The sequence below is a fragment of the Diaphorina citri genome, unplaced genomic scaffold (genome assembly GCF_000475195.1).
Source record: "Diaphorina citri unplaced genomic scaffold, Diaci psyllid genome assembly version 1.1 scaffold196, whole genome shotgun sequence".
NCBI lineage: Eukaryota > Metazoa > Arthropoda > Insecta > Hemiptera > Psyllidae > Diaphorina > Diaphorina citri.
Genome location: NW_007377633.1, coordinates 111,316 through 127,915, shown reverse-complemented (window position 1 = coordinate 127,915; position 16,600 = coordinate 111,316). Strand labels below are relative to the sequence as shown.

The following is a 16,600-nucleotide window of genomic DNA, read 5'->3' as shown; positions in this document are numbered from 1 at the left end:
AATCCACTAGTCTTCCAATCTGACAACAATCTTAGATCTTCCAGTTCCACAAGAGTTAATAATTATTTTATAATCCTCTCTTCTTGAGTGGTCCATCTTTTACTCAACAGTCATTGTTCGCCATACCTACTTGGCTACAGACTTTATTAATATGGATCTAGATTCTAGAAGATATAAGCGACATTACAGATACTATCACTTATGTATCGTATATCTAGTTATACATAATAGACACCACTTAGTCTGTACAAGTCTGTAATAGGGTAAGTGTGCCAGTTATAGGCCCATGTAAAAAAAAAAAGTGCCATCGGCCTCTCAGTTAGTACACCCCCACCTAGTTTTATATACCTATATATTTGATCATAAATGTACATGAATCATACAGGCAGTTGCACTTTTGCAGAATTTTTGCATAAAGTACGAACAAGACATTTATGCCATTTTGAGTAAGTATCTACAAAGCAGGTCTTTACTTCTGAACGGAAAGACTTGAGATTGATGATGAGTAGGTAGATAGGAAATTGGCAAAAAATTGCATTTATCCTCCTCAGGGAAAGTTTGTGGGCGTTACATTTTTGTCAATTCTAAATCAGAAACAGCAGTTCAAACGGTTAAACGACTTTTCGAAAAATCTAACTCAGAACTTCGAAAACCCTGTATAAGGTTTATAAAGTAAGAAGATAATACATTGTCAATTGAGTGTGTGATCAAAATGTGCATGAGTCATACAGGCAGTTGCACTTCGCAGAATTCTCATATAGTACGAATAAGACAAGGCAATAGACAGCGCATAATTACTTTGACAGACTTCAATATAAGCCATGTGTTTCTTTAGCGCTTCCTAGAGAAGATAAAAGATATACCTACCTAACAGCAGTTCAAACGGTTAAACGACTTTTCGAAAAATCTAACTCAGAACTTCGAAAACCCTGTATAAGGTTTATAAAGTAAGAAGATACATTGTCAATTGAGTGTGTGATCAAAATGTGCATGAGTCATACAGGCAGTTGCACTTCGCAGAATTCTCATAAAGTACGAATAAGACAAGGCAATAGACAGCGCATAATTACTTTGACAGACTTCAATATAAGCCATGTGTTTCTTTAGCGCTTCCTAGAGAAGATAAAAGATATACCTACCTAGGCATCTAGTGGTAGAATAAGACACGTTGTTTTTCAAGAGAGGATTTTGCTAGTGATTGTTTAATGAGGCAACGTCAATGATATTTAAAATTCAGATAAAGAAAACAATATTTTATTAAGAAAATTACGATTAGGAAGGTGTTAAATTGGTGAGTTTTCGTTATCACTCAGGGTGGTATTGTCAGAAAGAGAGGGAGATGGTGACTCTATCGCAGCAGGAGTAGACGTCTAAAATAGAAACGATAGCATCAGATTGGTGCAACTAAGAGCAATGAATCTCGTACAGCCAATTTTCTAGTTAGGTTATGCCCAATTGCCTGGGTTAATAGAACCCATAAATGGGATGTATTGTGTCTATCGTCTAAGCTTGAAAACTAGAAGAAGAAAAAAAAAAATAAGTAAATATAAAAAAAAAATAGGTAGGTATATCTTTCGAATTTTTTCTTTCTATTTTTTAAGCTTAGCCTAACCTAAAGCTCAGCCCTGTGTAAGTGTGTATAACCTCTAAGTTAGGTTAAAAAAAAGTGCTTGAAGGAAAGACCAATAGCATGCTTCCTTGCTCCATGTTATTGAGGGTAGCGGTATGGTCGTTCTAAATCATTTAGTCGCTAGCTTAAATGACATAGTAAGACCTGGATTTGAACCCGAGGCCTTTATGTTGCAAGCCAAATCTGAAAACCACTCTAGCATGAAAACAATCGCCATTGATAGTTCGAAATGTACTGAAAGGAGTTACCACATGATTACTAACTTGTTCTTCGATAAAATGGGTTATTAGATATTGAAATTACAACTGATAAACTTGTCATCCAGCCAAGTAATTAACCGTTTTAATATAGGTACAATATTTTAATATTATATGATTATAAATTCACTTTTTTATTACTACAATTTATTTTCCATGCTAAGACATGTGCTTATATCAAAGTTTACTTGTGTTATGAATATATGAATACCCTATTTGGAAATATGACTGAGATCTTTATTGTTTTGTGAAATATCTAGTAATCAGTAATACTTTGTGGGGTTATAGATCACCAAAGAAATGCATGTGAACATCCTCTTGCATACTGTTTTGTGAAATATCTAGTAATCAGTAATACTTTGTGGGGTTATAGATCACCAAAGAAATGCATGTGAACATCCTCTTGCATACATATAGGTATTTCATTTGAGATGTAGGCACTTACGAGTATTGTATGCGTGCAAGTAGGTATCTATTATTGGGGCGTGTATTCAGTCATTAGTTCATTACTATGATGAGAAATACCTACTTAAAGGTTCTACGTTTAGGTAATTAAGTATGGAAAAACGTCAGAGTCAATACTTAAATTACCATTGGTCACGTCCAAACGCAACAGATTACCATATTACTGAACCAACAACCAAGGTGTTTAGATATGAACCAAGTTTAGAACATGGAAATGAGTCTACATAGAGCTAAGTATGGAAAGATATTAATTAGGTATTAACCCGTATGATTGACCTAACGTGTCATCTCTTCACCCCATGCACTTTAGGTGCACCATTAACCATTACTTCAATGGAGTCAGGTAGGTTTTCACTATCCACTTCAAAAGTTCACGTTTCTGGTAAGAGAAGCACAAAAGAAATTTCCATCTTTTTGAACTTCTATTCTTGATGAATTTTATTACCTAATGAAATCAGATATCAGACAGATATCAATTTGGGTGTCCGCAATTTCACCCAATAAACCCACACATTACATAAAAAAGACCAAAAATATCGCCAATAACTTTTGATTTCTAAACAAACTTCACATCATTATTAGGAATCTCTGGAGAGTTCAGATCAGTGATACTCAAATTGTCAAAAGTTTGACATTAGAGAGGTAGGGTTTGGGTAGAAAATCATTTTATAAAAGATGCTTTCTAGGAAATGAGAGATTTGATGGTGTGAGGTGGGTTTAAATGTTACTTTCTACCCAAACCTACTGCCTTGACCGTTTGTGTTTACCTAAAAGCAGGTATAATAACAACAATAATATAAAATGTTGTTTAAATAAAACATTAGAGAGGTAGGGTTTGGGTAGAAAATCATTTTATAAAAGATGCTTTCTAGGAAATGAGAGATTTGATGGTGTGAGGTGGGTTTGAATGTTACTTTCTACCCAAACCTACTGCCTTGACCGAATCTTGGAAGTTTCTTCAAAGTTTTAGACAGGAATAACATGGAATCATCAATTCTTTATTTGTGTTTACCTAAAAGCAGGTATAATAACAACAATAATATAAAATGTTGTTTAAATAAATAAGGTTGTTTTAAAAATGTAGGGGCAGTAACTTTTTCCTGCTAAGTCTTAACGGGGTTATTGCCATGCTACCGGTTCACACAATGATCTTCAAGTGGTCTTGAATGCATTGGAAGCTAGTACACTGGACATTAAAGTAGGTACGTATCAACCTAATAATATTCAATTTGTTTATTCAAAGTCCTGTCTCGTGTAAGAAGGACTAGCTCACTGCTCAGATAAGCAATTTCTTAGGAAGAGTTTCGAGTGTACTATCTCTAAACATTGCTTTTGTCTTGAGGCACCTAAAATAAACAAACAGCTTACACGTTAGCTGTCTGTTATCAAAACTCTTATCACATGTGCTCTATGGACTATGATGGAACTATGTGTAATATAGACACGCTAATATGCTTGATGACATTTTGTCCTCCAGCGAAAAGTAAACGATGTGAAATCCATCATTTAAACGTTCATATTTACTTTCTCGACATTTTTCGAGCAGGAAGTTGGTGTTTTGTCCATCAAGTGATAGCCGAAATTTGGAAGTTTTCGAAAATATGAGGACTAGTTTTCTCTTTCAGCTAGTAGAGAAGTAGAGGTTTCTATCTGACGCGACAAAGCGATTCGAAAAATTTGTAGACAAGGAGGCTTGAATGTCTCAAATGTAAAGTTCTTCCTAGATTGTATCTAGATATTCCAAAGTCATCAGTTGAGAAAATATTTTCTTTTGGAAAATACTTTTATAAATAATCTTTCTACGAGTAAAGGGAGACTTGAGTTGTCATTCACGAGATATAGGTACTTTTTTTTTACATAATTTCACGGTTACATCCATTGTACACAAAATAATCTAATCTAAAAGCTAGGTTATTTAATTTAAAAAAAAAAAATAAAAGTTCTTCCTAGACTGTACCTAGATATTCCAAAGTCATCAGATGAGAAAATATTTTCTTTTGGAAAATACTTTTATAAATAATTTTTCTACGAGTAAAGGAAAGACTTGAGTTGTCATTCACGAGATATAGGTATCTATTAAATACTTAACTGATATAGCCACTAAATCTCTTGAATTCCTAACCCTAGCTCTGAATTCAATAGGTAATTAGGATAAAAATGTTTGCGTTTAATTAACGACCAATAAAATATACTTTGAATTCCTAACCCTAGCTCTGAATTCAATAGGTAATTAGGATAAAAATGTTTGCGTTTAATTAACGACCAATAAAATATACTTTTTCGCTGACAGCATACTTGTGATTCAGAGAAAGTTAAATAGATTCAAAATTAGCTGTATTCGTAGAGGCATTCGGAATGCATCAAGGAGATTGGGATCATTTTTAGAGTGTGCCCACAGATGTACATGATACACTTTGTGACTGATTTAACGATTAAATATCAGCAATTCAGCACTTTTATTTCTTTTTGCTTTCTTTCACAACTAACGGGTACATTTTTTATGTACATGCCTAATTAATTACCATGACAACTATTATGCCGGCTAAAACTTGTCACTGTTAGGTACATTCCTCTCCTATTCTACGACCTGAGACATTCGTTATCTAATCCTAAACATCCCTTTCTCTTGTTTCAGACTTTCCAGCATGAATTCTCGAAGTCCTGGTCCGAAATTGAAGGTCGGATCCAAATGCAATCTCATCCTGCAGAAGTGTTTGGCTCTTCAAATCCAAAAAGTCGGTCTCTATGCGAACAACGATGTTAGCAACAAATTCAACCATACCTCTAGTGATTATTTAGATACAAGTACACTGCAGGATGTATCACAAAACACACAACCATTTTGGATGTACGATAGCGGGTATTTAGTATTCCAAGTGAGTATATTTCTTTCTAAAATCGGGAGCTATCTAAGAGGTTGGTACTGGGGCACTTATTAGGTTCCAGGTGCAAGATATACCTACAATAAAATTTGTCTTTAAGAACCAAATTGGGATAGAGAGGTGTGACTGTTACAACAGACAGTTATTACGTATTTTTAATTATCATAATCTATTATTTTCTCATTTTTAGGGATTTCTGTTGTGGGGGGGGGGGGGGGGAGCTACAAGGAAAATTGTTGGGAACGAAGGATAGAATGGGCAGTTACGTACATAATTATGTGGTTACCTATTTCGGGAATATAAAATAAATCTAGTCATCATACGTAAATAGGTAAGTGAAGCTTCATTTTTTTTTTTACTTTTTTATAGCTTCTTGAGGCTTTTTATTTCTCAGAGACCAATTACTCATTGAATCTTAATTCAGCCCTGCTACCTATAAAATTATTTAGCTCTAATGTCAGCCTATCTTAAGAAGACTTAGTTTATACGGTAGGTTTAGTTTAGTATTAAGTATGGCATCATTAAAGCTATAAGATAATTAACAGTTCATCATATTATGTGAAGTATTAAATAAATTGTTACGTTGTACTTTCTAGTGCCTATTCGTTTTATTTATAATTTGATTATTAATTTTATTTTATTGGTCACTTAATTGATTTGTAACAAATCATTTTTAATTGCTTTTTCTATTTTCTAATAAAGACATAAAGAGGTACGTTTCTTTTACGATATTTGAAGTATTTTAATTCTTTGACATCATATTACCTACAACTTTCATATTTAGTTTGTCCGTAAATAATACGAGTATATTTCAGAAAAAGTTCAAAATTTTCTTCTCAACATGCTAGTGATAGTGAAGAGATTTTTACCCACTGAGCACAAAAAATGTGCCATAAAAAAATATTTTGTAAATAATAATTCAGTAAGTAACTACCTAAATTCCTAAATATTTATTTATGTTTTCCTAATGCATACGTATTCTAAACACTATTAAATTTGTCCGTAAATAATACGAGTATATTTCAGAAAAAGTTCAAAATTTTCTTCTCAACATGCTAGTGATGGTAAACAGATTTTTACCCACTGAGCACAAAAAATGTGCCATAAAAAATATTTTATAAATAATAGATAATAGTCATAGGTAGGTAACAGAGACAACTTGTAATTGGTCAAATAACCACCTATAACGGTAACGTTGACCTTTCCTTATAAGTGACAAAATTTCAAGTGAAGGTAAATGAACCTTTTACGTACCGGTTACTTTTGCATATTGGTTGTGACAATCACTTTATCAATAATCGTGAGCTCGAGCTGAAATTTTCTTACCAGATAACCATTTATTGGCTTTATTTATGTTGATTTTAACACCTTGAAACTTGTACACTCACAAAATCATCATCCATAACGAACTCATAGTTGTAAAATGAGCTTGTGCTCCGATAATGTTATCAAGATTATATTGTTAGAGCCAGCTTTAAGTGCTTTATTGGAGTTTGAGAAATAGGGCTATGGATCGCAAATCCAAGTGTAATGAATTTTGTGGTTTCGTGGATTTGTCGTGTGTCAAAAGGATTCGTCGCATTGTGTGTAGTGGCCTTTAGATATATTTTCATATTTATTTTTCAATATTATGATTTTATTGGTGGTTACTTTTACTGATCAAATTCAAGGGAGCTATTCAAGTTTTACCGGTCCCAAAGATCAAATTAAATATATTTCAATCCAAACATAGATTAAGAAACAATTTTTCCCTAAAGTTGGCCAAGAATTTGGCCGTTTCGCTGGAATTTCAATTTCTGGAGGGTAGTAGCCACCGTACCGTCGCGTTAGGTAACTTTTATTTTATAGGAGGTACCTACCTTTAGGTAGGTATTACAGGTGCATTGCTTCATTAGGCTGTCAAGGTAGGACATGTAGTCTTTCGCTGGAATTTCAATTTCTGGAGGGTAGTAGCCACCGTACCGTCGCGTTAGGTAACTTTTATTTTATAGGAGGTACCTACCTTTAAGTAGGTATTACAGGTGCATTGCTTCATTAGGCTGTCAAGGTAGGACATGTAGTTCCATTATTTCAGAAGTAAATGGTAGTTAACTCTAACTGTAGCTCATAATCATAAAAACAAATTGTGCCTACCTGCAATGCCTACATCACACGTAGCAACCTAATCTCTATGATAGCCTATAAGGTGCCATGTGCAATACAAAGTCCTTAACTTTCAAAAAACCCATTATTGTTATTATCAATTGAACTTTATCGCTAGGTTGTTATCGGCTATCTAAAATCGACATCACTAATGATCAATCATACACTCAAACCTAATACCTCTGTTTAAACTAAGCATACTTATTTGGTTATTCGACTTAAAGGTACCTATTTATGTTATGTTAATTTGGTATTTTAAACCACTTGCTTATAACAAAGTACTATTATCAATTGAACTTTATCGCTAGGTTGTTATCGGCTATCTAAAATCGACATCACTAATGATCAATCATACACTCAAACCTAATACATACCTCTGTTTAAACTAAGCATACTTTTTTGGTTATTCGACTTAAAGGTACCTATTTATGTTATGTTAATTTGGTATTTTAAACCACTTGCTTATAACAAAGTAATTAGTACCATACGTGTTTTGCTGTCTACCCTTGAATATTTGATAATCTATTATTATCTACCAAATATCTCGAGTGCATGATCTATTATTCTTGAAAAAGTCGTTCATACATTATTCGTAAGTAGGTACCTATTATGATTATTACCTAGATTTATCTGAAAATCACACCTGTTGTTCTTTTACCAGAGGTCTTTTTCTCTAGTTCTTTCACCCTGATTTTGGTCAAACACTCAGGGTTTTCGCTTGGCATTACGTGTAAAATTAGACTCAGTAACAAGTGAACGTCAGAGTCAATACTTAAATTACCATTGGTCACGTCCAAACGCAACAGATTACCATATTACTGAACCAACAACCAAGGTGTTTAGATATGAACCAAGTTTAGAACATGGAAATGAGTCTACATAGAGCTATAGTACATAGGATGGAGATAACCTCTTTCCCTATGCATACATAACAGCGTCATTATCAGGCGTTTCCTCAAGTGATTATCATTATCACCTAATGCAATTTCTTCATTCATTAGTAGTTTGGTCTTAATCTCATTTGGTTCTGTGTGATTTTTCATTTGTTCACAGGATCTTGGTTTGACGCTCAAACCACTCCATGATTATATTTTACGCGTTTGCTATCACACGAAGCTACAATTCCTCTTTGTTTCATTGTGCTGTGAGATCCTTTGTTTACTTTTAGCCTTCCTTTTTAGTTTGTTCTGTGTGATTTTTCATTTGTTCACAGGATCTTGGTTTGACGCTCAAACCACTCCATGATTATATTTTACGCGTTTGCTATCACACGCAGCTACAATTCCTCTTTGTTTCATTGTGCTGTGAGATCCTTTGTTTACTTTTAGCCTTCCTTTTTAGTTTTTTCAGTTTTCTATGCATTGTGTTCTTATAATCAGGACTTTTCTCTGTAATATCTCCCTCCTTGACTGGTGAATTCCTCGTAGGTACATTCCTTTTTTCATTTCGAATCCTTGTTCCAAGTCGAACCAACTCTCGCAGTGAGTTACAAATTACAAAAATGTATACCTAATATAAATAATACAGAATAGTTGTAGGTAGATAAGGTAGAAGAAAAACATACCTACAACTCATATTTTATCGATTCAATAAACAAACACGATTAAATCCCTCCTATCTTAAGAAAAAGCTATAAAGCTTTGTTGCATGTACTCTATGGCCTTCAATGTTAAACATCTCCTAGTTTGTTTACTTACACAGATACTTTGTTACTTACATGACTGTGCAGGTTGTTCAGGCTAAAAGATCTTCATACAAACCTCCACGTATAATTATCATCGGTGTTAACATCTCTCCATCAAAATCAACCATTTCTTCTACATACTAGCTCACTAGATCTTCATACAAACCTCCACGTATAATTATCATCGGTGTTAACATCTCTCCATCAAAATCAACCATTTCTTCTACATACTACACTAATGATCAATCATACACTCAAACCTAATACCTCTGTTTAAACTAAGCATACTTATTTGGTTATTCGACTTAAAGGTACCTATTTATGTTATGTTAATTTGGTATTTTAAACCACTTGCTTATAACAAAGTAATTAGTACCATACGTGTTTTGCTGTCTACCCTTGAATATTTGATAATCTATTATTATCTACCAAATATCTCGAGTGCATGATCTATTATTCTTGAAAAAGTCGTTCATACATTATTCGTAAGTAGGTACCTATTATGATTATTACCTAGATTTATCTGAAAATCACACCTGTTGTTCTTTTACCAGAGGTCTTTTTCTCTAGTTCTTTCACCCTGATTTTGGTCAAACACTCAGGGTTTTCGCTTGGCATTACGTGTAAAATTAGACTCAGTAACAAGTGAACGTCAGAGTCAATACTTAAATTACCATTGGTCACGTCCAAACGCAACAGATTACCATATTACTGAACCAACAACCAAGGTGTTTAGGTATGAACCAAGTTTAGAACATGGAAATGAGTCTACATAGAGCTGTAGTACATAGGATGGAGATAACCTCTTTCCCTATGCATACATAACAGCGTCATTATCAGGCGTTTCCTCAAGTCATACCTCGGCTGGGATTGAACCCACGCCCTCCTGTTTACCAGGCGAGCGCCTTGACCACTACACCACCGAGGTAATAACATAAAAAAGTATTCACAATCACGTTACTGGTATCAGGCGTTTCCTCAAGTGATTATCATTATCACCTAATGCAATTTCTTCATTCATTAGTAGTTTGGTCTTAATCTCATTTGGTTCTTTATATGGTTTTAGATCCTGACTATAAAACTAGATAAATTTAACCATAACCTGCATACATAATTTACTTTTCAAATCTGCTGAGGTACCATTCAGTTGGAATATACCATTTTACTATAGTAAAGAAGGCTCTTAGGCATGCTGAGATACCTACAAAAAATGTGAAAAAAGGTTTTCAGCTTCACCACAAATAAATAGCTATCATGATTTAGATTTGGATTTCTTTACATAATTTTATCAAGGCAAAGATGACACATCCACTAATATCAAAGAAATGTACTTGTTCTCTTTCGTCTTCTGTCTCCAGTCTCCAGTTTGACACTCTGATGTGCTGCAAAACAGATTAAACTCTAACCTTTTCCCCTTTAAGTACGTTTAATATGAAATAAATCGGATAACAATAATTGCTAAGGTCACTCGAAGATATCCATCCTTGGTTTGTTCAGGTTAAAAGTTCAACAGCAACCTGTATCTGAGAGGTTCCAATAATAAATGAATAAAATCAAAATATAACTATTATATTTATACAAAATGCTGTAGTCAATGTTGGTAAGTAGAATAGGATAGATTATATCGCTAATTGCCAGAATGAAACTGAAAAGTCCCTTTATTCCCACAGTATAAATAAAGTCTCGTATATTTGGTAAGTACAGAATAATTTCATAAGTAGTGATACTTGAGTACCTAATCGTTTTATTTGTAGGTCCCTTAAAATTGCTCAGAGTGCCTTTTACATTTCCGTACGGTCAATTTTTAGATTGAAAACATGGATTGCAATGCAGTCTTGATAAGTTAGGTACCTAAACACAAATTTGATTCGTATTCCATGAAACATGATCACCTTAGATTCAGTAAATTCCAAGAGATGGTCATTTTGGTATTATCAATGACCAATTAAACCGGTAAATTTGACCAATTAACCAACTAACTGGGTGTTTATGAATAGGATTTGGAATAAGTTGTCGGGTTTCTTCAAAGATTCTCATTCACATAGTAGACGATTAGTAAAAAAACTTGCGCAATTCTTATTATTGAGTGATATTTTTTCCTAATTGATAAGCGAAATCAATTAAACCCATTATCATTAATATAACACTTGTCTAAAGTTACCCACGGTAATAGATTTAAGTAACAAGCAACCCACGTTAAGTCTCCTAGTATTCTAATTGATAGTCTGATGAAAAAATAAAAAAATCTGAAATGATAACAATAACTTCAACATTGTATTGAAACAATAACCTGTACCGATTTCAAAATGAATGAACAAGTACACGTTGCAAGTATGTAGTTTGTAGTGAAGAGTTAGACATCTATGCTTAGAGTCACTTACTCGAATAACTAATTGTTACAAGTACACTGCAGGATGTATCACAAAACACACAACCATTTTGGATGTACGATAGCGGGTATTTAGTATTCCAAGTGAGTATATTTTCTTTCTAAATTAGGTACCTATACCTAGGTTGGTATTTCTAAAAGGTTGGTACTGGGGTACTTATTAGGTTCTTGGTACAAGGCATAAAATTTGTCTTTCAGCACCAAATTAGGATAGAAAGGTGTGACAGGAGGCAGGTAGGTATTAGGTATCTTGAACATTTAATAACAGAAGTATCTATTTTTCTGAGGCTAACTACAATTACATATTAATTAATAAAATGATATCTAAATTTACCAATAACATTATTTTCTCATTTTCAGGGATTTCTGGAAGCAAATTTGAAATGTTTCTGGAACACGTCACTTCTAGAAGCTGTGCGACATTTAGAATTTCACGGCTATGTTTCGCCAGGAATTCTCCTGGTTGCCGGGAATGCACGCGCCTTAGAAATAATCCGGGCAGCCTGGTCTCGAAATGTACTGAAACCTCCTATCAACTATACCATAGTCAATGTTGGTAAGTAGAATAGGATAGATTATATCGCTAATTGCCAGAATGAAACTGAAAAGTCCCTTTATTCCCACAGTATAAACAAAGTCTCGTATATTTGGTAAGTACAGAATAATTTCATAAGTAGTGATACTTAAGTACCTAATCGTTTTATTTGTAGGTCCCTTAAAATTGTTCAGAGTGCCTTTTACATTTCCGTACGGTCAATTTTTAGATTGAAAACATGTATTGCAATGCAGTCTTGATAAGTTAAGTACCTACACACAAATTTGATTCGTATTCCATAAAACATGATCACCTTAGATTCAGTAAATTCCAAGAGATGGTCACTCTGGTATTATCAATGACCAATTAAACCGGTAAATTTGACCAATTAACCAACTAACTGGGTGTTTATGAATAGGATTTGGAATAAGTTGTCGGGTTTCTTCAAAGATTCTCATTCACATAGTAGACGATTAGTAAAAAAACTTGCGCAATTCTTATTATTGAGTGATATTTTTTCCTAATTGATAAGCGAAATCAATTAAACCCATTATCATTATAACACTTGTCTAAAGTTACCCACGGTAATAGATTTAAGTAACAAGCAACCCACGTTAAGTCTCCTAGTATTCTAATTGATAGTCTGATGAAAAAATAAAAAAATCTGAAATGATAACAATAACTTCAACATTGTATTGAAACAATAACCTGTATTTCAAAATGAATGAACAAGTACACGTTGCAAGTATGTAGTTTGTATTGAAGAGTTAGACACCTATGCTTAGAGTCACTTACTCGAATAACTTGTGTAGGTACTTATATCTATCTCAATTAACGAGTTATAATAAAATAGCTCTGATTAAGTCATGAGTTCATGACAAATGACAGACAGTAAATTGAAGGTTTATTATAATTTCTAAAGATCGACACCTGGTGCCTAAGCATATCAGAAATTCTACTAGTTATAGGTACCTATTGTGAGATTACATCGTCCAACGAGAGGTCTACCTCTAAATTTCAATAAAAATATTTTATTTCGCAAGATCTAGGTACTTACAACTATTTAAAATTTAAAAAATACAACATTTACAAATTCAACATAAATCAAATGTGTTTTGCAAGGGCCACACATTCAATAAACAAGAACAATACAGCATTACACATTATTTAAGCATATTGGTATCTACAATATGTGACAATCACTTTATCAATAATCGTGAGCTCGAGCTGAAATTTTCTTACCAGATAACCATTTATTGGCTTTATTTATGTTGATTTTAACACCTTGAAACTTGTACACTCACAAAATCATCATCCATAACGAACTCATAGTTGTAAAATGAGCTTGTGCTCCGATAATGTTATCAAGATTATATTGTTAGAGCCAGCTTTAAGTGCTTTATTGGAGTTTGAGAAATAGGGCTATGGATCGCAAATCCAAGTGTAATGAATTTTGTGGTTTCGTGGATTTGTCGTGTGTCAAAAGGATTCGTCGCATTGTGTGTAGTGGCCTTTAGATATATTTTCATATTTATTTTTCAATATTATGATTTTATTGGTCACATTCATTTCAAGGGCCTCTTTTTACTTCTTTGGTTAGTAGGTAATGTTGTTGTAATAGTTGCTACCCCGGTCAAGGAATCATATTCCATTGAGTTTTTTCCTCAACTACCTTGTTGATTTTTTCCTTTCCTCCTACTTCTTTTTGCAACTGAGACTAATCCGAATTCACTGAGTTTGATTAGTATCTTTCTTTCAGACATTTTGTTTTTTATTGATTTGGTCTTGATTAGATAAAAGAAAGTTTCGAGGTTGTTAAATTTAGCCTGCATAACACTTCCCGCATACCTTGTCAATCATATAGGTGTGTTGGGATTTTTGAAATGATCATTATTTAATCATTCTAAAAATGTTTCATTATTTTTTTTAATACATCGAATTATTTTTTATTTAAAATCTCTTTCTTTCTCTTCCCCCCCCCTCTTTCTTTCTCTCCCTCCCATCTAGGCTTTGTAGGACCATTTCCAAAAGGAGATGAAATACCTAGTATTATTATCTATTCAATAGACAAATCATATCAACATTCAATAAGTTCCTAATTACCTATGTGGTGATTTCTTAATGTCTTTCTTTGCTCAATTCACAAATGAGGGAATTGGCATCTCCACTAATAACATAAAAAAGTATTCACAATCACGTTACTGATATTGTTGATCTTCCTCTATCAAATCTTATACGCTTCTAGCTGCAAGTATATGTGCGTGTGTGTTTTTATGCTTTCAGTAAATCCTCTTAGAGCTTCTCAAGTCCTGATAATAAACAGGGTACATCATAATAGACATGCTGTTATCACGCAACAAGCTTACAGCATAGAAATGTTTGATTATAAAATTTAATTTCCCTATGTTTGTCCGGTTGGCAGAATGGGTTGTAGGACGATATTGGTCATGTAAAGATTATGACATGTTATATTGTGAGAAAGCTGAAATAGGACTACGACCGTCCAATTTCTAACTTTTATGACGGATGTACAACCATATTTGTCGAAATCCTGACTATCGATGTGAAATCCATCATTTAAACGTTCATATTTACTTTCTCGACATTTTTCGAGCAGGAAGTTGGTGTTTTGTCCATCAAGTGATAGTCGAAATTTGGAAGTTTTCGAAAATATGAGGACTAGATTTCTCTTTCAGCTAGTAGAGAAGTAGAGGTTTCTATCCGACGCGACAAAGCGATTCGAAAAATTTGTAGACAAGGAGGCTTGAATGTCTCAAATGTAAAGTTTTTTTTTCTCCTGACTATAAAACTAGATAAATTTAACCATAACCTGCATACATAATTTACTTTTCAAATCTGCTGAGGTACCATTCAGTTGGAATACACCATTCTACTATAGTAAAGAAGGCTCTTAGCAATGCTGAGATACCTACAAAAAATGTGCATAAAGGTTTTCAGCTTCACCACAAATAGCTATCATGATTTAGATTTGGATTTCTTTACATAATTTTATCAAGGCAAAGATGACACATCCACTAATATCAAAAAAATGTACTTGTTCTCTTTCGTCTTCTGTCTTCAGTTTGACTCTCTGATGTGCTGCAAAACAGATTAAACTCTAACCTTTTCCCCTTTAAGTACGTTTAATATGAAATAAATCGGATAAGAATAATTGCTAAGGTCACTCGAAGATATCCATCCTTGGTTTGTTCAGGTTAAAAGTTCAACAGCAACCTGTATCTGAGAGGTTCCAATAATAAATGAATAAAATCAAAATATAACTATTAGATATATTTATACAAAATGCTATATAAAATCAAAATACTATAATGAATCAGAGTGAGATGATCGTGACATCACTTGTTGCTGAACCTAAATATTTATAATAGCTGTAGATACACTTATCTAGAGTTTACTGACATTTAGTAACATTAGCAAACTTGGCTCAGTAATGCCAAGTTTTGACCTCCGCAGATGAAGATTAGCCTCTCTCCCGCTGAACTTAATCGATTCAATGTCAAAACTTCCCTCCTTTCGGGAATTTCAGGATTCATTGAACAGAAAAACGTAATTACCTAGGAAAGGAATGAAAGGATGAATAATTGTGCATATTGGAATAAAAGTATGAACAAACAAGATAGCGTGAAAAAAGTAATGAAACAAAACTTCGAGAAGAAAGATGACATTGAACACGACAGGAAAGAAGATTATCTCCAAAAGATTTCAATCTGAAGATATTGAAATACCTAGTTGTCTGAAATCTAATGACGAAATCATTATTATTTTTTGGCAATCCAACTTTACAATGTCTAGTTCAAAGGTGGAGACCCTTAAAATCGTAAAATACTTCCCTAACCTGTTAAATCTTTAGAACAAGCATACCTAACAAAACTAACTAAGTAACCACACCCACACGTACACGTAAATCCAAATTTGTTCGCTGAACTTAATCGATTCAATGTCAAAACTTCCCTCCTTTCGGGAATTTCAGGATTCATTGAACAGAAAAACGTAATTACCTAGGAAAAGAATGAAAGGATGAATAATTGTGCATATTGGAATAAAAGTATAAACAAACAAGATAGCGTGAAAAAAGTAATGAAACAAAACTTCGAGAAGAAAGATGACATTGAACACGACGGGAAAGAAGATTATCTCCAAAAGATTTCAATCTGAAGATATTGAAATAGTTGTCTGAAATCTAATGACGAAATCATTATTATTTTTTGGCAATCCAACTTTACAATGTCTAGTTCAAAGGTGGAGACCCTTAAAATCGTAAAATACTTCCCTAACCTGTTAAATCATTAGAACAAAACTAACTAAGTAACCACACCCACACGTACATGTAAATCCAAATTTGTTCTTTTAAAATTGAATAGTAAAAGACCTAAAAGTGATAATTTGAATTCAATCCATCAAAACCAAAACTTAACATCGCATGTCATGTACCTACATGTTTGCCTATAAAGTGTAAGTTATACTAAGCACCTAAACGTTATTTAGTTGAGTTAATAGTTGAATTGCTAATGGTCGTTAATTCGTTATTACGTGAGTTGAGAGTTGGAATAAAATCGTGGTAAAAAGAACCAAAGTTTAGTTACTAAACTTTATGA

At 33.4% G+C, this 16,600-nt stretch overlaps 1 protein-coding gene across 4 annotated transcripts in view; it reads left to right on the top strand.

The window, feature by feature from the left end:
* The window catches only part of LOC103505815 (TRIO and F-actin-binding protein), a 110,535-nt gene that overhangs the window by 75,533 nt on the left and 18,402 nt on the right, over positions 1 to 16,600 (top strand). For 3 of the 4 annotated variants that reach the window (XM_026821045.1, XM_026821044.1, XM_026821046.1), the window contains exons 3-4: positions 4,988 to 5,228; positions 11,810 to 12,005. In XM_026821045.1, coding sequence (XP_026676846.1) covers positions 4,998 to 5,228; positions 11,810 to 12,005 — 427 coding nt within the window. In that variant the 5' untranslated portion in view covers positions 4,988 to 4,997. Of the gene's footprint in view, positions 1 to 4,987; positions 5,229 to 11,463; positions 11,534 to 11,809; positions 12,006 to 16,600 lie in introns of those variants that run through there. The other variant, XM_026821047.1, reaches the window with a different exon arrangement.